Source organism: Rhipicephalus sanguineus, chromosome 8 (assembly GCF_013339695.2).
Source record: "Rhipicephalus sanguineus isolate Rsan-2018 chromosome 8, BIME_Rsan_1.4, whole genome shotgun sequence".
NCBI lineage: Eukaryota > Metazoa > Arthropoda > Arachnida > Ixodida > Ixodidae > Rhipicephalus > Rhipicephalus sanguineus.
Window position 1 is genome coordinate 159,625,637 of NC_051183.1, and position 26,495 is coordinate 159,652,131.

At 48.9% G+C, this 26,495-nt stretch overlaps 1 protein-coding gene across 1 annotated transcript in view; it reads left to right on the plus strand.

The window, feature by feature from the left end:
* Positions 1-26,495, plus strand: part of LOC119402432 (ATP-binding cassette sub-family C member 3) — a 311,062-nt gene that overhangs the window by 27,378 nt on the left and 257,189 nt on the right. The window contains exons 3-4 of the mRNA XM_037669579.2: positions 9,583-9,757; positions 22,782-23,036. Of these exons, the coding sequence (XP_037525507.1) occupies positions 9,583-9,757; positions 22,782-23,036 (430 nt within the window). The remainder of the gene's footprint in view (positions 1-9,582; positions 9,758-22,781; positions 23,037-26,495) is intronic.

Here is a 26,495-nt window from a genome sequence, read left to right on the forward strand (position 1 = left end):
CAAGAAGACACGGCCTCGATCACTGAGCAGCTCCTGGGGTGGACCGTGACGCAGCATGAATCGGTGGAGCAGGAAGGAGGCCACATCGCGCGCTGTAGCCCCAGGGAGGGCGGCAGTTTCAGCGTATCGCGTGAGGTAGTCTACAGCGACGATGGCCCAGCGGTTACCAGCGGACGTCAGAGGAAGTGGCCCGTACAAATCGATGCCAACGCGCCCAAACGGCCGGTCAGGGCAAGGTAGAGGTTGCAGACCTGCCGGCGACAGGTGCATTGAAGTTTTGCGGCGCTGACAATCGATGCAGGAGCGAACAAACTTCTGCACGTAGCGGTACATTCCTCGCCAAAAGTACCGTTGGCGAATGCGGTGGTAGGTTTTCGATACCCCAGAGTGTGCACACTGCGGATCAGAGTGGAACGACTCGCATATGTGAGAACGCAGACTGCGGGGTATTACTAGTAGCCACTGGCGACCGTCGCCGTCGTAATTGCGTCGATGGAGGAGGTCGTCGCGAACGGCGAAGTGGTGGGCTTCACGACGCAATGCGCGAGAGGATGGTGTGGCCGATGGATCGGTCAGCAAGTCTATCAGTGAGGCAATCCATTGATCCTTGCGCTGTTCGGTAGCGATGGTGTGAACGTCGACTGAAGCTACAGCTATGTGAGACACTGAGCTGTGGGCATTGTCGTCAGGCAAGGGAGAGCGGGACAGGGCGTCGGCGTCAGCATGCTGGCGTCCGTTGCGGTACAGCACACGGATGTCGTAGTCTTGCAGGCGAAGTGCCCACCGGGCGAGACGGCCTGAGGGATCCTTCAAGGACGACAACCAGCATAGTGCATGATGGTCGGTGACGACATCAAATGGGCGACCATACAAATAAGGTCGGAACTTCGTAAGGGCCCAAATGATTGCCAGGCATTCTTTCTCCGTAACGGTATAGTTGGTCTCAGCTTTAGTAAGCGTACGACTTGCATATGCCACGACGTATTCCGGGAACCCAGGTTTGCGCTGCGCAAGGACAGCGCCGAGGCCAACACCGCTGGCGTCCGTGTGTACTTTTGTAGGGGCCGTCGGGTCGTAGTGGCGTAGTATCGGAGGAGACGTCAACAAACTACGGAGCTTTGCGAAAGCGTCATCGCACTCTGACGACCACGAATTGAGGGGCCCGTTGCTGCCAAGGAGCTTCGTCAGCGGCGATATAATAGTCGCGAAGTTGCGGATGAAGCGCCGAAAGTAGGAGCATAGTCCTACGAAACTGCGCAGTTCTTTGACCGACGTAGGTTTGGGGAACTCTGACACGGCCCGAAGCTTGGCTGGATTGGGGAGAATTCCGTCCTTGGACACCACGTAGCCTAGTATTGTCAGCTGCCGTGCTGCAAATAGGCACTTCTTTAGATTCAGTTGTAGCCCGGCGTCGCTCAAACGCGTCAACACATCCCGTAGGCGTTGAAGATGCGTGGAGAAGTCCGGGGCGAAAACTACCACGTCGTCGAGATAACACAGGCACGTGTGCCATTTCAAGTTGCGCAGAACGGTATCCATCATGCGCTCAAAGGTCGCGGGCGCATTACACAGCCCAAACGGCATGACGTTGAATTCGTACAAGCCATCCGGCGTGACAAAGGCTGCCTTCGGTCGAGCGTCATCAGCCATGGGGACTTGCCAGTACCCTGATCGCAAATCAAGCGATGAAAAGAATTCTGCTCCTTGCAGGCTGTCAATGGCGTCGTCTATTCGAGGTAGGGGATAAACGTCCTTACGGGTGATCTTATTTAGTCGTCGGTAGTCCACACAGAACCGCACAGAGCCGTCCTTCTTCGCAACAAGAACGACAGGAGACGCCCACGGGCTGTTTGAGGGTCGAATAACGTCGCGGCGAAGCATGTCGTCGACTTGCTCGTTAATTACACGACGCTCTGCTGGAGATACGCGATATGGACGTTGCCGCAGTGGTGGTTGAGCGCCAGTGTCGATGCAATGGGTGACAGCAGACGTGCGGCCGAGAGGAGTTTGCGCGACATCGAACGAAGAACGAAATTCTTCCAACAGGCATAAAAGCTGGGAACGCTCGACCGACGTAAGGTTGTCAGCAATCGAGGAACGAAATACATCAGCGGATGACGAATCAGATGTGGAAACAGCACTGAGCGTACGGGAGCTGGCGCAGTGCGTGTCACCCGGTGCGTCCATAAGTTGTGCGTCTTCGAGGGGTTCCGCTCTGCCGAGACATTCCCCTCGCACCAACGTAACCATGAACGGGGATGGGTTGGTCACAAAAATATCCGTGTCGCCCTGAGTGATTTCCACGGTCGCAAATGGCACCAGCAAGCCTTTCCTAGTGAAAACGCGGTCACATGGAGAAAGAAGTGCAACGGCGTCGCAGAGACCGGTGCAATAGACTGACACAGCCGTTGACGAATTCGCAGGAACTGTGATGTCGTCTTTGACGAATACCTTGGTCGCAGCCGATGAACTGTCTGCCAGCGTCAAATGTGAGAATGGCGAGAGCTCTAATTCGGCTGGTGCGCAATGAATGACGGCGTCGTGGCGGGCGAGAAAATCCCATCCCAGGATCACGTCGTGAGAGCATGAAGAAATTATGATGAATTCGACGGCGTACAGAGCGTCCTGAATGATGACACGGGCTGTGCATACCGCCGTCGGGTGAATACTTTGGGTGCTGGCTGTACGGAGGGAGAGCCCGGAAAGCGGCGTCGTCACTTTTCGTAGCAGGCGGCTTAGTTTAGCATCCATAACAGATACGGCGGCTCCAGTATCGATAAGAGCAGATGCGCGAACACCGTCCACAAAAACGTCTATCACGTTCGATGGTCTTCGCTGAGGGCTTTCGCAGTTCGATAGCGTCGCAGCCCTTGCCTCGTGGACTGCGACGACTAGTTTTCCTGGTCGCGTGCGACCGAACGTGGCCGCATCGGTGACAGCGAGCGGCGTCGTGGTGACGGTGAACGGCGGGTAGATGCAGCTGGGCGAGACGGCGGCGACGGAGGCGTAGGTGGGTCGTAATACGGCCGGTTCGACTGGATGGCAGGCGACACGTCTCTAGGCGGCTGCACGCGATTGCAATAGCGCGCCACGTGGCCGGCGTAACCGCATGCGAAGCATATGGGGCGGTTGTCAGGTGTGCGCCATCGGTTCGCTGGGGCAGGGCCCACCCATGGTGCAGGACGGGATTGACGGGGCGGCAACTGATAGGACTGCATGGTGGGCTGCAGTCGTGGCCTGTGCGTGACGTCGGCGTAGGCTAACGGTACATCAGCTTCGAAAGAGTGAGGTCGAGTGGAGGCTTCGGCGTAAATGTGTGGGGCCGCCGTAGCGATTGATGGGGGCGGTCTTGCGACAACTTGGGCGTAACTCAAAGGTGCAGGAGCCGGATGGTGCTGGTGGTACTCGGGCATGACCTCCGCGATTTCCTGCTCAATTGCTCGACGGAGGGGAGGCAGAAGGGTGGTCGACTGCTGTTGAGCGTACCGAGGGCGAGCAAAGTCCAGCAAAGAGAACTGGCGCGCGATTTCCTCGCGCACGAAGGTCTTGATCTCTGCGAGCAACGCGGAGTGGTCGGGTATGGTCGACAAGCCAGCAAGCTCGGCGTCGCGTGATGGAGAGCGACGGGTCATCGATCGCTGCCGGCGCAGCTCCTCATAGCTTTGGCAGAGCGTGATGACCTCTGCCACTGTGCTGGGGTTCTTGGCGAGCAGCATGGTGAAGGCGTCGTCGTCGATGCCTTTCATGATGTGCCTGATGTTGTCAGAATCGGACATGGTGGCGTCGGCTTTCTTACAGAAGTCTAAGACGTCTTCAATGTAACTGGTGAATGATTCACCGGTCTGCTGGGCGCGTTCACGTAAGCGCTGTTCGGCCTGGAGCTTACGAACGGCAGGTCGGCCGAACACGTTTATAATGGCGGTCTTGAAGTCGGACCACGTCGTAAAATCGGATGCGTGGTTGTTGTACCACAGGCCCGCCACACCCGCGACGTAGAAAACCAGGTTAGTCAATTTTCCGGCCTCGTCCCATTTATTGGGGACACTCACGCGCTCGTAAATGGCGAGCCAGTCCTCCACGTCGGTACCATCGGCGCCAGTGAAGACTGGAGGGTCGCGAATACGAGGGACACCGGGACATGTCGGTGCGGGCGGGGTCGTTTGCTGGGAGGTGTCTTGAGACATGGTAGGCGGCAAGGTACGGGATCGAAGAGCCAGGGGCATCGAACGAGGGCCGAAGTTGTTGTGAAGGCTCAGCACTCTCCACCAAATTATAAAGAGGTTTATTAGCGGCGACGATACTCAACAGCGACAGTCGAAGCGGGGCCGACTCTCAGCGCGAGTTGCGTTCTCTTCTAAAAGAGCCGAAGAGGGCGACCCACTAGGAGGTGTTCGAGAGGACGACCCATTACCAAGTTCGATCGCTTCGCTACACTGTGTATATTCGCGCGTTTTACAATAAACCATCACTTGGCAGTCAGCGCTAATCCTCTGTTCTTTCTTGTCCGCGTCTTCTTCGCGCTGTTTTAGATGCGTAGCAGCTCTTTGACTAGCATGTGTAACGCTGTCCGTCCGCACAAACGCGAGGCAATGCGCTTTCCTCGGCGCAGGTGTTGGAGCGCTGCCAAGTAGGTCACGCCGCAGCTGGGCGTTGACGTCACGCACCCCTCGCACGCTTCCCTCGCAGGTGCGCGCGTACGTCACTCTCCCTCACCCGCCGGAGCGCCGCAGCTGCCGGCTCCGACGCCCGCTCACCTCCCGTGTCCGCGTTTCAAACAAACGTTTACAACAGTAAACGCTACACCGAGTTTCGCTTCAAACGAATCTTCCAGCGCCCACCGCAGCACCCGCGTTAGCGCTGTTCAACCCGTGACGCCACCCGTGCGCAACGCTGCTGCTTCGCATCCCATCAGGGTTCCCTTCGGGGAGATGGTCCATTTTTTTTAAACCATGGATTCTTACCAATTGGCTCGCATTCATTCGCATTTAAGTATAGGACAACCGGTTTGCTACCCTACTCATGGGGACAGGGTGGGGGAGATTAAAGATGGAGAGGAAAGAGAGACAGAAAGATAGAAAGATACCACATGACACTGCACACACAGAATCAGCCTGTCACTCTTGCGTGGTACGCGACATTTCTGTCACAGCCGCTTGTCCACGTTCGTCTCTCTTAAAAACCTCAGCAGTGCCTTCGTCGCCTTCAGCTGTGATGTCTTCTGTTGACGGCATGCAAGAACTGTTTCAACAGACATTTGTCTACTGTCAAGCTCGTATTTGAAATTCGATGTCTTCTTCACACTACACATCAGAAAGGGCACCACGTGACGTTTCAGTGGCTGCCAAGTCACTGCGGCGTCATAGGGAACGAACACGCCGATAATGCCGCTCGGGCAGCTCATGAAAGCACACAGGAAGATACCATCCCACTTTCAAGGTCTGACGCTGCCAGCAGTCTTCGAGGGCTTGCACATGAGATAACGCTCGCTCTATGGTGCCTACCAAGCAGCCGAACCAACCGGACCAATCGTCAACGCCACCGGTCCTCTTTTATGCATCTCTGCATGCCAACTGGACTCCGCCGAAGAGAGTCCACACTGCTTTATCGCTTATGGCTAGGCGTGGCATTTACGAGGTCATATACCTTTCGGATTGGAATGGCCGACAACGCTCTTTGCGATGCCTGTCGTTGCGAGGAGACGTTACACCACGTCCTGTGCAACTGTCCGGCATATAATGTTCAGAGACAGTCACTGGCGTCCGTTCTAGCGCGCCTTGACAGTAGACGTAGCCCTAAAGTTAGAAACAGTCAGGCGGTCTCCCATACATGATGTGAATGGGAGAAAGAAACGAAATATACATCATTCAGTGGCTACAGTATCTTCGGTACGAAATAAAATGGACAGTGCGAAAAAACGAAAGCAAAAAAATACATATACGTTTAACAAGGCAAAAAAAGTGAGTCTGAAGAACAATGGCAAGTTACAAATACAAAAAAATAAGAGCAATATAACGTGTGTACCAATTGTTGTCGTTACAATCAAAAAGCGATTGCTAGGATGAAGGCAGTTGTTGCAAAAAGTATTTCTTTACTTGGTTTTTGAATGCATGTTCCGTGACTGATGATGTAAGGAAAGGAATTCCACAGCTTGATTCCTTTAAATGTGGTAGTGAACTTACCTTAGTTTGTGCGAACTTTAGGGAGAAGACGGTTATCAAGCTCAGACAACCTAGCAATGTAAGCATTTACAAGGCCTTCCACGACAATGCCATCTACATGTACATTACCGCGAAAAAGCCTGTACATCACAACTGATAAGTTCAGCTCAAAGATGTGATGACGAGGATGTATATTTAAATTGCGATAAAGTGGCGTCGCATTGGTTAAGAAATTTTCGCAGGCGTTGAAGTTTGTTGAGGTGGGTGAAATATGTGTTACCCCAGGCTGATATGCAATGATAGATGGCTATGAATATGTGCGTGATAATGGGAGTGGATTATGTGTGGCTGAAAATATGAAAGAGTTCTGATTATGGCGCGTGAAGATTGCATTTCATGTGCCTGTCGATAACTTCCTTTTTGTCGAGAACCATTCCTTTTTTTATGTTCGTGCGTGCGTTTGTATGTGTGCGTGTATATATACACATGCAAAATCGAAAAATTTCGGGGGGGTCAACCCCCCCAAACACCCCCCCCCCATCCTGGCTGCGCCCCTGGCTCATCGACGTTATTAGCGTAGGTAAAAATGGTCGTGTCATCTGCATATTAGATAGTCTGTAGGCAGATCGTTAATGAATAGCAAAAAGAGCAGCCGGCCAAGGATCGGGCCCTGAGGAACGCCTTGATTTACTCTTAGCTGCTGAAACTTTGCCGTTCATCTGAACAACTTGAGTGCGATTGCATAGAAATAAATTCAACTAGAGGGCAGTTGTGCCATACGATTCAAGTTTATGTATAAGAATGTTGTCATAGGCGTATCTACCGGGGGGGGGGGCAAGAGGGGCGCTAGCCCCCCCCCCCCCCCACTGAGAGAAGGTAGGGCGGCGGAGCCCCCCCACTTTCGATAGTGGTCACTGTCGGCTGTTCCCTGGCAAAGCAACAATTGAGGCGAAGTTTTCCTTCAACACAGCAATCACGTACTTATATAATGAAACTTGTCCTACGCTTCTGCTGTAAAGATTGCCCTCCGCGTCTCACGACCACGCACTGCATACGCTCTCTGCGGTGCAAGCGAATTGCGTGACACTTTCACGCCTTGTGCTCAGACACTGCAGAGCAGAGAGGGGATCTATAACGTTAGATCAGTCTGTCATGCTCTTATGCTCCTCTATCTGGCCTGGAATTTAAATAATGGGAGACGCAAATACGGGCGGAGACCAGTAAACTTTTCATGGAGCGATGAAACCTCTTCCTGTTTCAGGAAATTCCCTTTATTTCAGAGAAAAGGAATAGCATCACCGCTTCCCTATGTCCAAGCCGCTGTGAGTCGATGAGTGTGCAGAAGTTTTCAGTGTTTTAGTTTGGCCGAAGTGGAAGCGATAAAAAAGTTTTCAGCTTTAGTCTCCGATCAAGCTGCTTAGCCTTCCTCATCATACGATTGTGGTATCTTGCAGCGTTCGCGGTGGCTTGAAACAAGGCGAAGAATATGGCAGTGGACAGCGGCATAGCCCGGAATTTTTCGATTTTGCATGTGTACATATACACACGCACGCATGCAAACTTGCGCACGAACATACAAAAATGATAACTGAACCCCCGCCCCCGTGGAAGCTCCGTCATCCGGTGATCACTAGAGCGTCGATAGTGCTGTAAACGCTTCGGACTGAATCCACCGGGTTGGTCAGTTAACGTATTAAAGCAAAGAACGACCCCTCGCTTTCTTACCTTGTTGTATCTTTGAGGTTTTCCCATCCTTGCTGATTATTCTAAAACTATTGGTGAAATATTCGGTGTTTCGAGTGTACATTATTCGATACGACGGCCCAATCGAATAGAACGCTATTCGATCCCTCGTTCGCAAATTTCGAACATACTTAAATGAGTTTCGCAGCGGCATCTAGAGCGCGAGAACTAAAATACATTTTTGCGTTTAAATGAAGACACTTTAGAAGACACTGCGGTGTTTAACAGGGTAGACTCGGCCACCGCGGTGGTGTAGCGGTTACGGTGCTCGGCTGCTGATCGCGAGTTGGATCCCGGCCGCAGCGGTCGCATCTCAACGGAGGCGAAATGGTAGAGGCCCGTGTGTGTGCGACGTCAGTGCACGTTATCAGATGGTCGAAATTTCCGGAGCCGTCTTCTGCGTCGTCCCTCATAATCATATCCTGGTTTTGGCACGTAAAACCCCCGAGGTTATTAACAGGGTAGACAAATGCTGCAAGACAATAGCTTCTGTGTTGATGTGTTTTCGCGGGATAACAAAGTCCACGGCCAATCGCAGTGCTATTTGGTTAAAGGCCCCTGAAATTGTCGGTGGGACGGTTGGGAAAGCTCAAGGCGTTTTTGGGTGCTGCCTTTTCGCGATGGGGCTTTTTTTTCTGGCCTGTTCCGAGTTTGTAGGTGTGCGCTAATAATTTCTTACTGAAAAACCAAAAAGACGCGTACCATCAAGGAAAAAGTAAGGACAGGACAGAAAGGGCGTCACTCGCAACTAACTTTATTCCAAGAACATCAGCGTCATATATAACCACAGCGACCCGGCGCGCGCACATCGCCTCACACGCTCGTCAAAAACCCGCGATAACAAGATTAACTAATCGAAAAATGAATCGATGAAACTAAATTCACCCCCACGCAGAGCAACAGATGTGTCACTAACACAGCATTCTTTTTTCTTTCTAATATTGTATGCTTCCATAATTTCACGCGCTAAGACATCGTTACTCTTTCCAAGAACGGAAACACTGGCAAACCCAGGCTCTCACTTGAAGGAACCACAATGCACAGGCAAATGTGCTGAAAGTTTATTTTTCAGCACATTTGCTCCCCGTGTGGGAAGAGGCACGCAAGGCCCTTTGTCGCCTGCTCGGTTGGCGTGGTGTACGAGATCCCGCTTAGTTGCGGTAGGGTATATATCGGCCAAACAGGCCGGTGCATAAACGACAGGATGAGGGAGCACGAACTTTCGGTGAAAAATAAACTTTCAGCACATTTGCCTGTGCATTGTGGTTCCTGCAAGTGTGAGCCTGGGTTTGCCAGTGTTTCCGTTCTTGGAAAGAGTAACGATGTCTTAGCGCGTGAAATTATGGAAGCATACTATATTAGAAAGAAAAAAGAATGCTGTGTTAGTGACACACCTGTTGCTCTGCGTGGGGGTGAATTTAGTTTCATCGATTCATTTTTCGATTAATCTTGTTATCGCGGGTTTTTGACGAGCGTGTGAGGCGATGTGCGCGCGCAGGGACGCTGTGGTTATATATGACGCTGATGTTCTGGGAATAAAGTTAGTTGCGAGTGACGCCCTTTCTGTCCTGTCCTTACTTTTTCCTTGATGGTACGCGTCTTTTTGGTTTTTCAGTAAGCATGTACCAACTCGCCCAACAAAAAGTTCTATTAGGCTAATAATTTCTTTCCGACATCGCAGCCTGCTGATCGCGTTCGTCAGTTCCGACGACCCTCTTTGGCGCGGCCTGTTGTTCGCCTTCACCATGTTCTTCTCGGCCATGCTGGAGTCCATACTGAACGGCCAGTACGACTACCGCATCTACGTCATCTCTATGCGCATGCGCTCGGCCATGATCAATGCCATCTACAAAAAGGTACGTGCCCTTGTTTGCACTCGTCTTCTGTGCGCCGTTTGCGATGTTATTCCGACCGGCCAAGTCGAAACGGACGTTTCGAATCAGCATTAAAAAAAATCGGTTTACTGCCTTAAACGGGACGCTATCAGTCGTATGTCGTTTCTAATGTCCGGCAGATATGAGTGTCGCTGAACGTTCTGCAATCCTGCCTAAAGTAGGTTCGAGAGAGCCCTTCTTATAAAAGGGTTTTTGAAAGACCACCAAAAGCACTTGAGGACAGACTCCTTCTGCAACCCGCGATGTAATGTACATTTTCTCGTTTTTCAAGCGAACCTTGTACTGACTGATCTGAGAAGCTGTTGGCGGAGGTGTTCCGAAAAACCCACAGCCGAGGAAAAAACACGTGACACACAAAAATCCTCAACCATAGCTGGCGCGCACCAAATAAATAATAAAAAAACAATATAAATTTTCTTTCACGAGTTGGTTTGAACCCGGGTCCCCCCGAAAGGTCCGAAAGCGAGTGCCTTGAGCACTAGGCAATGCGTCGTCGTTATCACGCTTGCTACAGATATCACGCTTGCTGCCTCGTCCGCAAATTGAAAAGTTTTACGGCTTCGTGGCGCCAGCTTTCGCCTTTTCTGCCAGTGCGCGGACTTAAACGAGCTTGGCGGGTTTTTGTCGCCGTTGATCTCACGGCCGCGAACACAAACTTCGCATCACGAGCGCTGTTCTTGGGTTAGTGCTTGAGTGCGATCCTTTGGACGTCCGATCTTCATGTTGTCTTGGACAAACTTCCCACGACAACATGCTGAACCGCAGGCAAGGCCTAATCAGCGTTGCTTGCTTTTCGATAGCGGTCGCGAGCGATAAAAGTTGCGGTTTGTTGCAGAATGAACGAAACTCCTTGCGATGGCTGCAATTGAAGGGAAGGGAATCATATCGTTAATGAAAACGAAGGCATGGTTGGCACGTGCAAATGTGGAATGGTGGTTCCGGATTCGATTGCAATGTCTCGGACATTGGGTGCGCGCCGGTGAAATCGAACGATCGGTACCGTTGAGCACGCGAAACTTCGGTCGCGATTCGACATAGTTTCTGTGTAATGCGCATACCTCGAGGTGGCCTGAAACGTAGTCGGCGAATTTCCGCGATGGCATTTTTTGTTTGCTTTTTCCCCCCGTGTTCACATCGTTGGCAGTGCGGGTCTTTGGCGGTTAATTTTTGAACATTAGGAAATCTAAGTGGTTGTAAGCGCCCCAAATCGCATGTGTCGATTATCGGACACGCGAGGCTACATGCTCAACACGTTTTGCGCAAGTGCAGCCTTTGAAGAAGGTTGTTTTGGTTATAGTGCGGTACCGCTTATAGTGCGGATATTCGCGACTCCGCTGAAAAACGTTATAAGCAGTCTACACCTAATACTTTGTCTCCATTAATAAAAGTAAAATCAGGTGTTCCGCAAGGTACCGTGCTAGGGCCAATCTTGTTCCTAATTTACGTCAACGATATAAGTAATCGCCTGTCATCCCCAGTCAGACTTTTTGCAGACGATTGTGTCATTTACAGACAAATTACTAATCATATCGACGTGAGTGCACTGCAGTCTGAAATTAACCAAATTACCCGCTGGTGCTATCAACGGCAAAAGGAAATTAATGACTCAAAAACGGAGTACTTTCAATATACAAGAACTAGAAACCCCGAGCTGCATTCTTACATGATTAACAATATGCTAGTCGAAAACGTGTCACTAAACACCAAATTTTTCGAAACACCACCTGGCAAGCCGCTGTATCTAGTTATTTGCAGAACTGCTTAACCTCTGAGTTTTTCAGACCCTTTTCGTATGCGTAATTCTCAGGCTCTAGTTCAGTTCCTCTGAGAGGAGAACCGCGGCTGTTGTAAGGCCTTTAGTATGGATATTGAATACCTGTATTATTCTTTGGCGCATGAGGACTTGTTCGTTAATACATTAACAAATTTTAACAAGAGCACCAGACGGTTTTCACCGAAAAATGCGGTGTTTCTACCGGGGCATTTCTAGAAATCCTTTCCATATATTTAAAGTCGACGCTGCTAGGTTGGAAGGAAGGCGTTTATGTGCAGAAATCAGGGATACGTATTGGTTCTAAGGTTGCTCCGGTTCTTAGTAATTTATACCTCAGCAAGATTGACAACCTCTTGGAAGACGCCTTAGGTAATTCGGCTATTAAGGTTTTTCGTTATGTGGACGATTACTTGATTTTTTGTAGTGGTGAGGACTTTGAAGCGGTAGTAACTTCCGTGAGCGAAAAATTTGAATTAAATGGACGAGGGCTGAGCTTTACTAAAGAGGTGCCTCAGAATAATGGAATAGAATTTCTAGACATTTCCTTAACGTTCCAGGAGAACCACGTGGGCTGGCAGTATTCTCCTAGATCTTCACAACCGCTATTAAAGGTTTCGTCGAAGCACTCGAAGGTTGTAAAAAACGGCATCGCCATGTCTTGCCTTAAATCAGTCCTCACCAAGTCGTGTGAGCACAAAATGAGTGATAGCTTTAACGCACAGGTTACGCGTCTTTTAGATGTTAGGTGTCCTCGTGATGCAGTGGCCACGGTCGCTGAACATTTAAAGAAGTCTATTGTGTTAAGTCCGAGCATGGTTGCAGAAAGCGATAGGAAGAAACGTGCGTAGGTATACCGTACATTCATTGCGTATCTCACAAGCTAAAGAAAGTAGGAACTAGATACGGCGTTAATGTTGTTTTCACCGCTGCCAATAAGCTAGGTAAGATTTGTGCCGCTGTGCAGAGGAAGAATGCGGGAGTAAAAGACAAGAAGCGGACCGATATTTGTTTCGTGAAACACACCAACAAATTCACTGATTGCCGTACGAATGTGGTGTAAAGATCCCTTTCAAGTGCGGCCGCTTCTACGTAGGACAGACGGGCCGATGCATCAACCAGAGATTGTTGAAACATAAGAGATCGCTAACAGGAGACTCACCTTCTAATCTATCCTTACATTGTCGAGATTGTAAGTGCACGCCAAAATTTGATGAATGCGCAATGTTGTACCGGCATAGAAATGAAGAAACGCGACTGATGGTTGAAGCATGGCATATCGAGAATAGTGGTAGCGCATGCGTGAGCCAACTGTCGATTAACTTGCATAAAGATGAAATCAAATGCCTTAACAGTTATCTTCCACGTAGACCACCACGCGTGCCGCATTGATAGGTTCGCCTGTTGCATGGGCATGCGCAGATAAGTTTTCGTGCCTTCCTTCTTTTCAGCCGTTGTGCGTCTCTTCAGTTGTTAGTCGGCGTTTGTGGTGTCCCGACTTCTTTCTTGTGTCCGTGTTTGCACGCCCTGTCTTTTTAGAATAGTACGGTGACCTACCGGTACGATACCCAGTGCTTCGCCATTCCTCACGGTTCACATTAGTGGAGATGCGGTGATTTGTTTTACCCATTTTCCCGCAAAACTTGATTTCATAGCGCTGCTAAAAAAACTGGCCCATTTTTTTCTCGACGAGGGTGCAGTAGATACCTCTGCGCAAAGCATGACCTGCCAACAACTGAGCGCAGGCAGCCGAAACCGGACTCGTTTTGAAGCCTATATCCTCCACCAACTTCTCCGCCCGAAGCCTAACCCCGCCATACGGCGTTGCCGGCTACCGAAAAAAAATCGGGAAGCTTTTCGGGCAGACCATGTATGCCGGCCAGACCGGCCAGTGTCTTAATGAACCGCTTGCACGAGCACCGAAATTACGCGAACAGTGTGGTGCAGGGGCATATTGGCATTCGTTGGCGTGACTGTGGTTGAACCCCCGTTTTCATCAGTGGGCGATAGTGGCAAGGCACATGAAGCCGGGAGATAACAAAAGCGGAAAAGATACACAAGCGGCTGCTACGTAAGCAGCCCATCCGCGGCACTGTTATGGCTTGAGCGTGATCGATTGGCCAGATTGTACAGGGAATCGTGGGCGCGAGCCCAAAAGGATTTGACTTGACCTTCTCATTAGGCTCGTATTTATCGGTTTCTGCGCATATTGCCACGTGCGCTTAGTTCATTTTGATGTAATCGATTTCGCCCACAAAAATGCTACCATCGCTCGGCGCCGCAATGTTAGAGAAACTTCTAAATTGTTCTATACTGTTGTCATAAGACTGCGCGCACGGCACGAATAGTCGCGTTTATTCTGGAGACAATGTGAACCCCAGCGATAACGCTCGAATTTTTAGGGGCGAAGCTCCTTAAGGCGGCACCCGTTCGTCCCTCGTAGTCGTAGTGGTGCGTAACCAGTCGTAACGCTAGTACCAGATCTTGACCTCCAAGGTGGTGCCGGTGGGAGATTTTTCCTGTGCGTTGTTCAACAATAAAAAATTCGCAGCGTGTGCGTTAACCAAAAGCCGAATTCTTCTGTCTCTCATTCCCCATTAGCAGCCATTGGCATGTTCCAGTAGGAAACGTTAGTAGAAGTAGAAGTGTAAGTGTTAGCTAAAAGCCGACTTCTTCTGTCTCTCATTCCCATTAGCAGCCATTGTTTACCTCCAAGGTAGTGCCTGGTGAGATTTCTCCTGTGCGTGATTAAACAATAAAAATTTTGTTCAAAACGCCGTTGATTGATGAAATAAACCAACTAACGACGCCAGATGTTTTCTAAAAGCAAAACGAAAGAACGCCAGATGTTTCTAAAGCAAAACGAAAAGACGCCAGCTGCTTAACGAAAGACGCCAGATGTTTTCTAAAGCAATGGTTTTCTAAACAATGAAAATTCACAGCGTACATGTAAAATTAAAGTGAGCTGCAAGTCGTCATAACTCATCTAACCTTTAGTATAAACGCGCCCGATCTCACGTCGGTGATGATGTACTGGGCAGGATTCACGGAAGATTCACGGTTTACCGATGAACCTCCGCAGCTTCGCCCACTCATCATCATTCACTCCGTGGATATGCTGTGATTTTTTATCATTCATGTATAGAATAACTGATTACCCACGGCCGACGATTGTGATCGCCGCTATCACCGTACAGAGTGCATTGCTTGTACTTTGGGTTTTCATTTACTGGACAGAAGTTCGCCGAATAGTTCTGTATTCACCAGTCTTACTGTAGCCATCTTCTTCACCGTCACTACGCGCAAGGGGGGCACTGGCAAGGGGGGCACTCTTAAAAGGCGGGGGGAAGGGCTGAGCCCCCCACACTTTTGTGAGCGTTCACTGCCGGCAGCGCAGTGGCAAACCAACAACTATGGCGAAGTTTTCGTTCGACACAGCTGTCATAAAATTAGATTATGAAATTTAGATGTATCCCCAACTTCTGCAGTGAAGATCGTCTTTCGTGCCTCACCACGACGCACCGTAGGTTCTCTGCCGTGCGAGTCGCCTATGCAACGCTTTGATACCTTGTGCTCTTGCATTGTGGAGGAGGCTACAGCTAAGCAGGGGCTCTCGGGCATCAGTCTTCCTTCCTGCGTTTATTCCGTTCTACCTGAAATCAAACTTGTATCACTGCCGACGCAAGCTAAGGCGGGAACCAGCAGCATTTATGAGGATTTCAGTCAATAAATGTCACTGCAGTTCACAGGAAATGCCTCTGCTTTTTCTTCGAAAACGTACAGCATTTCCTGCCGTATCCCCTTGCCTGAGGTGAGTCGACGAGCGCGCAGATGCGCTGAGTGTTACTTGGGCAGAGCTGACGCGGAACGGCGGTTGATGACGGTTCTGCCTGGGTTTCCGAATTAATATTATTCGCCTGGCTGTTCATACTGTAGCTTGCAATGACCTTAGTGGCTTGGATTAGGGCGATAAAAAAAACGCATCCTCAACAAAGAAGAGTTTACAGAGTGACGCCGTATACGCGCACGAACGGTTCAACTACGTTATACAAGCTCTGCAATTATTTATTATGAGAAAATAAATCCATTCTCGCCGCCTGCTACGAGTAGCCTCTGCTAAACCATCGTCGCGATGCCATCTTCTCTTTTGCTCGGAGCAAGAAGAAACATATAAAGTTTTGCTCGACATATTAACACTAATGCGCTGTTTAGTGCGTACTCGTAATTCTGACGTCGTAAGTTTGGCGATTTCGTGACATTGCGTGACAGACAAGCTATTTTAGCGCCGACCAACAATTAAGAACCAAGAGCGAAGAAGTAATGGCGAGGAAAGGCAGTATCGGAAATAATTTATTACCTCGATCTTCTGCCTAACAATACGTGGGGGAGTCATAGCGAGATGGGACGTTTTAGCTCCTTTCGTTGAATCGCGTTACGAACAGGAGCTGTGGGCATGACTCATAAGACTTCGACAGATCATAAACAGCAATTGGCTTATGCGAGACAGGCAAAAAAAAAACAAAAAAAACGGGCAACTTTATTATGCCAGTCCAGATCTAGTCAATACAAGTGTGGGGTTCTGCCGCTTGCATAGCCATATTGACAGAGAGGAAGAGTGGTAAGGGCACACTTGCCCTCCTTGCCCCCGCTCTCAGAAATGAGAGGTCAAAGTGTGACGCCTAAGGTACCATTTTTTGTACCTTTATAATCTTATACTTCCCACTGAATACTTTTTCCGTAAAATTATATCGACGATGCTTGCTCTTCTTGCTCATGAGGTTATATTACAAAACTCAATGTTACAAAGTGGCACACGGCCTATTTTTAGACGTCTCCAAAGCCGCTCACTTCGTCAACCACAACGTTTTGTTAAGAATGCTGGAATTTTATGGTACGGGAGGCATAGCAAGTTTTTGAACCTCATTGTATCTATAACGTGGAACTCAGATTGTCATAATTGCAGGTGAATTCTCAGATGCAGTGCTTCACAGGGAAGCGCTTTGTGGCCTTCTCTGTTTACATTCTCCATTTACCATATCCCAAACATTGATAGCAAAGCTAAATTTGTAATCTATGCAGATGGCGCGAGTTTATTTTTTCTGAGAAATTAAGGTTCAGGGCTAGTAACAAGGGTTAACAGACACCAACTGGTATAAATCTACCTTGACGAACACATATGTGATAAACACGTCCCGAGTGTGATGAGTAAACTCCGTAAAACATTTAATATTACACGCGAAACATTCTTGTGTGTACACCACATCAGTCGGCACGCCTCTGTACGAGACATGTTACTACAGAATAAATATTTCGCATTGCTCGTTCGAGCAGTCACCACCAATAAAAGTATTACGAAGTGGCGCCGTTTCAAAACCGCGTAGTTTATACAATATGAAATGTACCGTACATACCTTTTTCGGTGGCCTTTTCATAATAAACGCGGCACTATTTAGGTTAATTCTATATACACTGACAATGTTCCGGAAAATACAAAGTTGGGCTCGTTGATAATATTACCGAATATATTAACGATTATCACATGACAGAATCACTAGCTGGACTAAAAGCAAACAAAACGAAATGTATTAAGACTTTCAAAAGGCTCCAACCAAAAAAATGGGTTTAATTCCCGACGTTTCGGAATCAACTCGATTCCTTCCTCAGGGGGAGTGACAACGGCGGTGTCGAGGCGCAACTCTTAACTTCTCTTTCGAACCAGCTGGGGAGAAGGAGGGAAGGCGCGTCTTCTTTGGTGGTGAGAGTGTTGAGGGGGTCGTGGCTGCCGCGGTTGCTGCGGTTGTGTGGGATTGATGGGCGGGGGCCGGCCGGGGAAGGATGCGCTCACTCGCGACTTTGTTTGCATTGGTTTTCTTGCTGTGGTTAGACCGTGAATGTATACTGACGGCAGGTTCCCCTTGCAACGGTTCAAGTTGCCTTCGGTGTTCTGGATGAACCACGATTCCAGTAATAGCCGCTTTTGTTGGTTAGTTTCTGTTGCAAGGATTTCGGTTTTTTCCAAGTAATCTTATGGTCGGCATCTTCTGAGTGTTCTGCAAGGGGGTTTCGTCGTCTTGAGAACGTCCTGACGTCGTTTTTGTGCAGTTTAATTCTTTCGGTCAAGGAGGAGGAGGAGGAGGAGAAGGAAAACGGAAAGACAGGGAGGTTAGCCAGTTCTCAGACCGGCTGGCTACCCTGTGCTGGGGAAAGAGGAAGGGGGAGTGAAAGATGATAGAAAAGGGATCTTACAAAAAGAAAAAAAAAAGAACAATAGTACGATAAACGACACTGCTTAAAGTCTGTCTATGAGATTAGTTTTGCGCAAAAAGCGCAATAACGCTTTCAAAGCTTTCCGTGCCGAGGATGGTTTCGGCCAGTGTCCTAAGATCTTTTCTTCCGACAGTGGACGATTGTCAAGTCTATTTAACGCTGCGGACAGTTCTTCTCTTTGTGCACTGAAGCGAGGACACTCACAGAGAAGATGGGCGATTGTCTCCTCGCAGCTACAGTTATCACATGTCGGGCTGCTGGCCATTCCAATTCGAAATGAGTAGGCCTTCGTGAAGGCCACCCCGAGCCACAGGCGGCACAGGAGCGTCTCCTCAGCTCTAGTTATTCCCGACGGAAGACGGAGCTGTAGATTCGGGTCCAAGTTGTGAAGACGGGCGTTGGTAAATTCCGTCGAGTTCCACTGTGCCAGTGTCAGTTCACGTGCATGGGAACGAAGCCTTGTTGCGGCGTCCGTTCTTGACAGCGGTATAGCTGCACAATGGAGAGCATCATGGGCAGATCGGGCAGCCTCATCAGCACGGTCATTTCCGTAGGTACCGCAATGGCCCGGTATCCACTGATAGATTAGGCTGTGGTGCTTCTCAATGGCGCGGTGATGAAGCATTCTTATGTCAACGACTAACTGTTCATTTGGTCCATGACGATATGGGGACATAATGCACTGGAGCGCTGCTTTGGAGTCAGAGAAGACTGACCATGCCTGTGGCGTTTCTTCCACTACGAACTCTAGAGCAGCACGGATGGCGGTGAGTTCTGCAGCCGTCGATGATGTCAAGTGCGACGTCTTGAACTTTATGGTGACGGATTTCTCGGGTATGACCACTGCCCCTGCTGAGCTTGTAGGAGAAACTGAACCGTCAGTATAAATGTGAAGGCGTCCACTGTGTTTTTCATGCAGAAACAATAGAGTGGCTTGCTGTAGGGCCAGATATGACGAGTGTTTTTTCTTTTGTATACCGGGAATGGTTATCAGGGCTTCCAGTGGATGTAGACACCACAACGGCAACGGCGATCTTGCTGCGTGCGTGAAGTTCGTGGGAATCACTGCGCTATGCGAAGCAATAATTCCGCTGAATGCAGAGTGTGGCCTAGCAGCTGGAAGTGAGGCGAGGTGGTGTGATGGAATCCGGGCGGCATGTCTTATGTGCATTCTTAAAACATCGACGCGGATGTATGTTGTGATGGGGTGATCACGAGCGATGACGACAGTCGCTGCTGAGGACGCGCATCTGGGAAGCCCAAGGCATATCCTCAGAGCTTGAGCTTGAATCGACTGGAGTACGCGTAAGTTTGTTCTTCGGGTCCTGCCCAGTACAGGTAAACTGTAGCGCATGAAGCCGAGGAAAAGTGCAGTATACAGTTGAAGCATCGCTCGTACAGATGCACCCCACGATTTTCCCGCAAGAAACCTTAGGACGTGTGTGATCGTGGCGAGCTTCTTTTTCATGTAGGCGATCTGGGGGCTCCAGGACAAGTCGCGATCTATGATTACTCCCAGGAAACGGTGGGTCTTCACGTAGCTGATCGTGCGCCCATTGATTTTGATGACGTATGGGGTCATTACCTTGCGCGTAAACGCAACCACTGAGCATTTTTCAGACGACAGTTCCAGTCCCCGTCCTTGGAGGTAGTTTGCAGTCAGTGTAGCCGCTCGCTGAAGCCTGGCTCGTACGTGTAGACGCGTGACCCCTGACGCCCAGATGCAGATGTCGTCAGCGTATATTGACAGATGCACAGACCGCGGAAGAACGTCAACAAGACCGATGAGCGCAAGGTTAAAGAATATGGGGCTCAGGACTCCACCTTGAGGTACGCCGCGACAAGTACAATGTTGCGTTGTTGCACCATCTTCTGTCTGAACAAAGAAAGTTCTGTCCTTCAAATAGCTGTAGATCCAGTGATAGACGCGGCCCCCCAATCCAATGTTACCCAAGGCGTTCAGGATGGCTTCATGCAATACATTGTCATATGCGCCTTTCACGTCCAAGAACATTGCTGCAGATAATCTCTTTATGCTTTTTTGTTGCTGCACAGACGTGACAAGGTCAATAACATTATCTATAGAAGACCGTCCACGCCGAAAGCCGGTCATAGCATCGGGGTATATCTCGTTATGCTCCAGGTACCACTCTATGCGAGTCAGTATCATCCTCTCCATCACCTTTCCAAAACAGCTGGCAAGCGCGATGGGTCGATAGGAGGCCAAGTCCAGAGGAGATTTACCTGGTTTGAGCAGGGGGACAAGTCGGCTGGACTTCCACGAAGGAGGAACCAATCCGTTACACCACGAGTCGTTGTATACCGCTAGGAGGGCACGCCGAGCTGCTTGTCCGAGGTTACAAAGGGCCATGTAGGTGACGCCATCAGGTCCTGGTGATGACGAACGCTTGCATGCTGCCAAAGCTGCCTGAAGCTCCTCTGCAGAGAACAGGTTGTCCATCCGGGAATCTCTGGACATCGGCGCGTTTCCTAGGTTACTCAGGGTGATCCCGGACCCCTTATTGGCAACTCTGGCGCAGAAGTCTTCTGCCACTTCAATTTCGCGTCGACTTTGATGGAGAGCGAGGCATTTGAAAGGGCGGTGCTGTTGTGGCAATGTTCGTAAGCCGCGGACGATTCTCCATATTTGCGATAGGGGTTTGTGGGGATCAAGCGACTCGCACAATGATTTCCATCGTAGCGACTGGAGTGCGTTGATTCGACGCTGAATCTTCTTTTGCAGACGCCTCGCCTCCCTCAAGTCATAGATGGATTTTGTGCGTCTATATCGTCGTTCAGCACGACGACGGATTGCTCGGAGCCGCTCTAATTCCACTTCATATTCGCAAAACTGCGATGAAGGTGTGACATTATATGAAGCGTCTTGAGTAGCCGCTTTGATTATGTCTTCTAAGCTTTCAAGAGAAACTTCTTGATTTTCCTCGCACCGCTTCTCTGTGGATGATCTGTACTTGGACCAATCGATGCGTGAAGGGGCGGTGATCTGCGACTTGCTTAGGCCCTTGATCTTAATATAGGTGGGGATGTGGTCACTTCCATGGGTTTCATTGTCCGCGAACCACTGTACCTTGGCACTTAGGCTACGTGACACAAAAGTTAGGTCGAGACAGCTGCTATATGTCAGACCCCGTAAAAACGTAGGACTGCCGTCGTTTAAACAGTATAGTTCATGGTCAGACGCGAACGAGGATACATGTCGTCCCCGACGATCTGTCTTCAGGCTTCCCCACAATGGGTGATGAGCGTTGAAATCGCCGGTAATAATCCATGGTCCAGGTGTTGCCGATATAATAGCGCTTAATCTTGCACTGTCAAAGCGGCCTGAAGGTGAAATATATACGCCTACTAGTGTGAACGTCAGGTTATTGCGTTTCACAGTCAGGCACACGTATTGGTTGCTGTCATCAGGTGGTACTGGATGCTCGATATAGGTGAGTTCGCACCTGATAAAAACGATGACTTTACTACTGTCGTTGCAGGTAGCAGACTTGAAAGCTTCATATTTAGACAATCGTATCGCACTGTGAAGGCGTGGCTCACAAATGACGATAATCGGAAACTGATTCTTAAACACATATGGCCGAATATCCGAAATGCGGGTTTTAAGGCCTCGGGCATTCCACTGGAATATAGACGCTTCTTTCACTTCTTTACTGAAGGGCTGCAGAGGAGGAGCCATGATGCTTCTCCAGACTTGACAGCACCGGGTTTAGTGCATCCAATATTTGAAGTGCACTACGAGCAGCCGGAGTTTTTTGTTTCGCCAATGTATGCGGCCTGGCAGTCGGAACACTTGATTTCGTAGACAACGCCTTGCGCTCTCTCTCTTGGTGGAAGGTCCCTGGGTTTCGGTAGAAGGTTTATTGTGTTGGTTGGCTTGTGTGCGACCGTTATGCCTTCCTTCTTGAGAAGTCTGCTTATGGCTTCACTGGTGCCTTTCACGTAGGGGAGAGAGATTCGCTTCTGGGAAGGCGGTGACGCTGGGGCATTCGTTGGAAGTACTTTTCTTTTTTGCTGCCGGATTGCTTTCCGAATGAAATCGGGCGGGTAGCCGTTTTTTTTTTGTAGTTCGTTGAACACGGTGTTTCTTTCTTTCCTCCTGTCTGATTCTGATGTGCAATGCGTTTCCGTTCTTCTTATTAAAGTGTTGACTACTGATGTTTTGTGGCTTGCAGGGTGATTTGAATTAAAGTGCAGGTAGCGGCCTGTATGCGTGGGTTTGCGGTAGACTGAGAAACTTAAGGAATCTCCCACTCGCTTGATTAGTAAATCAAGGAATGGAAGGGATCACGCAGCCATGCGCGTGATCCCTTCCATTCACGGGCTGCGTTTGTTCCGTGCAAGATGGGGGTCGTATATGATTTGCCACTGTCATGTGGGAAGAGGTATGTAGGGCAGACGGGGCGCCGCATTAATGTGCGCCTAAAAGAGCATGAAAGAACAGGTCGGTCTGGTAGATTGTCGCACATTGGGGCGCAATGCAATGCAAGTGGTTGTGAGCCCTGCTGTGAGGAGTGTACAATCATTCACCGTCATAAGAACCAACTCATCAAAGAAATCATCGAAGCGTATCACATTTGTAAAGAGAGAGATTCGTGCGTTAGCCATACTTCAGTGTCAAGTAAAGAGAGCTATCTGCGGGCATCATTTGGTGACTAGGCGTTTCTCACGCGCATGTTGGCGTTTCTCACGCGCATATATATATATATATATATATATATATATATATATATATATATATCTGCGTGTGTGCGTGCTTCGAGGGCCTCCCACTCGTGAACAAGTTGGTACGCCACTGTACACAGAGGAGATGACTCCTTTGTGCTGTCATGCAGAGTCCGCTACGTATGTCTTATGTTCTAGAGCACGAATCGCCCTGTTTAGACTTGACGCAAGATGCTGCATGTTGTTCCTCTTTGCCCACAGGCGTTGGCCCTCTCCAGCGTCGCAAGAGGGCAGTACACAACAGGAGAGATTGTGAATCTCATGTCTGTGGACACGCAGCGCGTGATGGACTACATCCAGGTGTTCAACTTGATTTGGATAACACCCCTGCAGATTGGCCTCGCTATCTGGCTCCTCTGGGGACAACTTGGCATTGCCACCCTGGGTGGTCTTGGCGTCATGATCATTTTGCTGCCAGTGAATGGCGTAGTGACCGCTTACATAAGGAAGTATCAGGTGCGTGGACGTTTACAACTCATTATTTTTGAATTTTTGCTTTTTGCAAGCTCAATTTTTACACGGGCCGTCTCCACCCAAATAAGAGGACAATGTCGCCAACCGTCGCCCAATATCGCTAATATACGCCAATTCACTTAGCACAGTATTCGTAAGCGCTTTTTTCGTCTTTGCACAGTAGCGCAGATCTACGGCGATTGACGAGTCGGTGGAGCGGGAATTGGTATCCCTTGTGCCACAAACCGAATTCGACCTCGTCTTCTGTAAAGCGCTCGACCCAGTTCTACATAAAAAGCATTCAATTACCGGTGACAGTAGCCAAATCAGCAATGACCGACTGGATGCATAACTAGTCACTCTGTTAAAGCACGAGAAATCAGACGTAATTAAAGTGGCATCGCGAGTAACAGACCACGGCTCCAATTTCATTCTTTTTACCGATGAGCAACTGTTATACATCACAACAGAACCTTTAGCTGGTTGCAATATTTTAAAGAAAAAGCTGCCCTTCCATTCCCTAAAAATAGTGAATAATGATATACTACTTTAAAAGCACAAACGTGAGCTTAACTAAATATAACGCGTAAACAAACCATTTGTAACTAATCCATCATTAGGACGTGGGTTATATTCCCGACCACGGAAATATTCGACAAATTGTTATTTCCAGTTGAAAAGCCTTTCCTCATTTATGGCTCCTTTCTGAAGGTGAATTGACGTCAGGTTTCGAGAAACATGTGGATACTGGTCTGCAGGCTGACTGCATCTGGATGCCGATTATGGAGTACTAGTTTCTTTTTCACGTTTATGTTTTAACCAAAAAGTGGTTTTAACACATGGTGATGGCATGGGGCGCCTCGCAAAAAAAATTCATTGAGATTGATCACATCCCTTCAGCTCATGAACGTTCTCATTAAGAAAATAAAAATATACGGGACGAAGACAGTCATTCATTATAAAAACAGCGCAGCAACACGAGGACAGAAAATGAAAGAAGCAACGGGACGGGCGCTGTCCCGTTGCTTCTGGCAAGCAGCCAAATGTCCGTGGAGCGTTTTTTAGAATTGCTTACTTTTTATTTGTGCTCCACAATGATCGCGTGGAAAAATGGCATGTTTGTGCAAAGAAATGGGATTTGCATCGGGTCACGGATAGCGCCAGTGCTTAGTAACATTTTTCTAAGCTCTGTAGATACAATACTGGAGCGCAGCCTTGACACCCGTGTAAAAAAAAGTGTTTAGGTATGTCGACGACTACCTGGTTTTAATGGATGAAGGCACAGCAAAAGCTGGGGTGCATTAGGCCATGAATAGATTTGCGGAGGCCGGACAAGGCTTGGTTTTTACACGTGAAGCACCATGCGCGGGTGTGTTACAATTTCTTGACTTGGAATTGACGGTGAAGGTTGATCATTTGTGTTGGATGTATGCTCCTCGCTCCGTAAAACCACTCTTGGACTACAAGTCAGCCCACTCTAAGATTATAAAAAGTGGTATAGCGGTTTCGTGTTTGAGGGCGGCGGTGTGTAAGTCGTGCCCAGAAGTTGCTCAAGAGAGCTTTGATAGGCAAGTGGGCAGGCTGAAAGCCGCTGGCTACCCGGCGCACTTACTTACTCGGTCCTGCGAGAAGAATATTAGGAAGGAAGCAGCGTGATCGGGCGAGGGAAGGCAAGACGGCAGCCATGCCGTATGTGCACCGCATGTCACACGGTCTGAAAAAGTGTGCCAAAAAGATACGGCATCGACGTGTTGTATTCGGCGCCTAGCAAAATGGGTGGCATCTTCGCTTCTGTCCAGAGAAAACTTGAGAACAAAAAGTGGGCTTCCAGCGTGTGCGGCGTCAAGCATAGGGCTGCGTTTGTTCCGTGCAAGATGGGGGTCGTATATGATTTGCCAATGTCATGTGGGAAGAGGGCAGACGGGGCGCCGCATTAATGTGCGCCTAAAAGAGCATGAAAGAACAGGTCGGTCTGGTAGATTGTCGCACATTGGGGCGCAATGCAATGCAAGTGGTTGTGAGCCCTGCTGTGAGGAGTGTACAATCATTCACCGTCATAAGAACCAACTCATCAAAGAAATCATCGAAGCGTATCACATTTGTAAAGAGAGAGATTCGTGCGTTAGCCATACTTCAGTGTCAAGTAAAGAGAGCTATCTGCGGGCATCATTTGGTGACTAGGCGTTTCTCACGCGCATGTTGGCGGCGTCCATGTGGCATATACATGCTCTACTTTGGCTTCACTCTAGTTTTCGGTTGTCAATGTCACAGCGCCCGTCCCGTTGCTTCTTTCATTCTGTCCTCGTGCTGCTGGGCTGTATTTTTTATAATGAATGCAAACCAACTCGCCCAAATTTCCGTTCTCTGAAGACAGTCATGCGCGGGCCGGCCGCTAACGAGAGGCCCGCGAATTTGAGATTCAAGTTAAACAGCACAAACAATAAGTGGAGCCAATGACTTCGGACGACCTCAGATGGGAGACAAGTGTAAATTGTGCTGCGAATTCTGCCTTATGCTCTTTCTTAAAGGACGAGTCCCATCAGCTGTTCTGGTACGGGTCGAGTAACTGTTTGGTTACCGGCCTAGAGCGATTCCGTTAAAAAGCTGGAAGGTGTGCACAAAAGCCGTAATGTTTGCGTGCTCTAAAGATGATCAGTTTGATTCAGCATCAAAATAATTGAGACGAGCTGGACCTATCATGCAAATATAGGCCTAGTGATACGAGTGCTGTTTCTTGGGCGAGTTGGAAATTCATACTTGGAAGAGTAGCGCTAGTAGACACGGATCCGTGTCTACTAGCGCTACCCTTCCAACTAGTGATACGAACTTTTTCATAAGCAGTCTGGTATCGAGATTTCAAAGCCTGAAACTAGACAGTCACGCAACAGACGTTCGCTAACCTTACAGAGATACCGTTGCAGCACTGTTACAAACATTCTTTATTTCTGTTGGCATTTAGGAAATGGGGTAGATAGATAAAATTTTCACATGACGTTAAAATACCCAATGTGCCAGCAGTCGCTAAAATCTTGTCTACTTTCTGTGTAGCAGCCCAATTTTGTAGGACTGTGCTAAGTGTATTTGTATTGGCATCGTAGAATTTTTAGCCCATCATTTAGAAGTGATATTCTATAAGGCCTGTAACATTATACTAACCACGCTCCTACATTTAACATTGCGCATTTTTGCCCTTGCTGCGAAGAAGCTCCAGCGAGATTGGCGATATACATTAGATTTATAGTGGGCAAAAACAGCGCGCACGGACGGGATGAAGAAAAGGATACACAGGATAAGCGCTGACTCTCAACCGTGATTCATTGTTATATGCAGACTATGCACAAAATATAAGCATAAAGAACATGCGCAGAGGAGCTGGCAAGGGACCATAAATATATAGAGGCAAATAGGAAATGCTTTTTTACCTTGAAGAGACTGCGCAGGAGCGACAAAGATCAGATCATA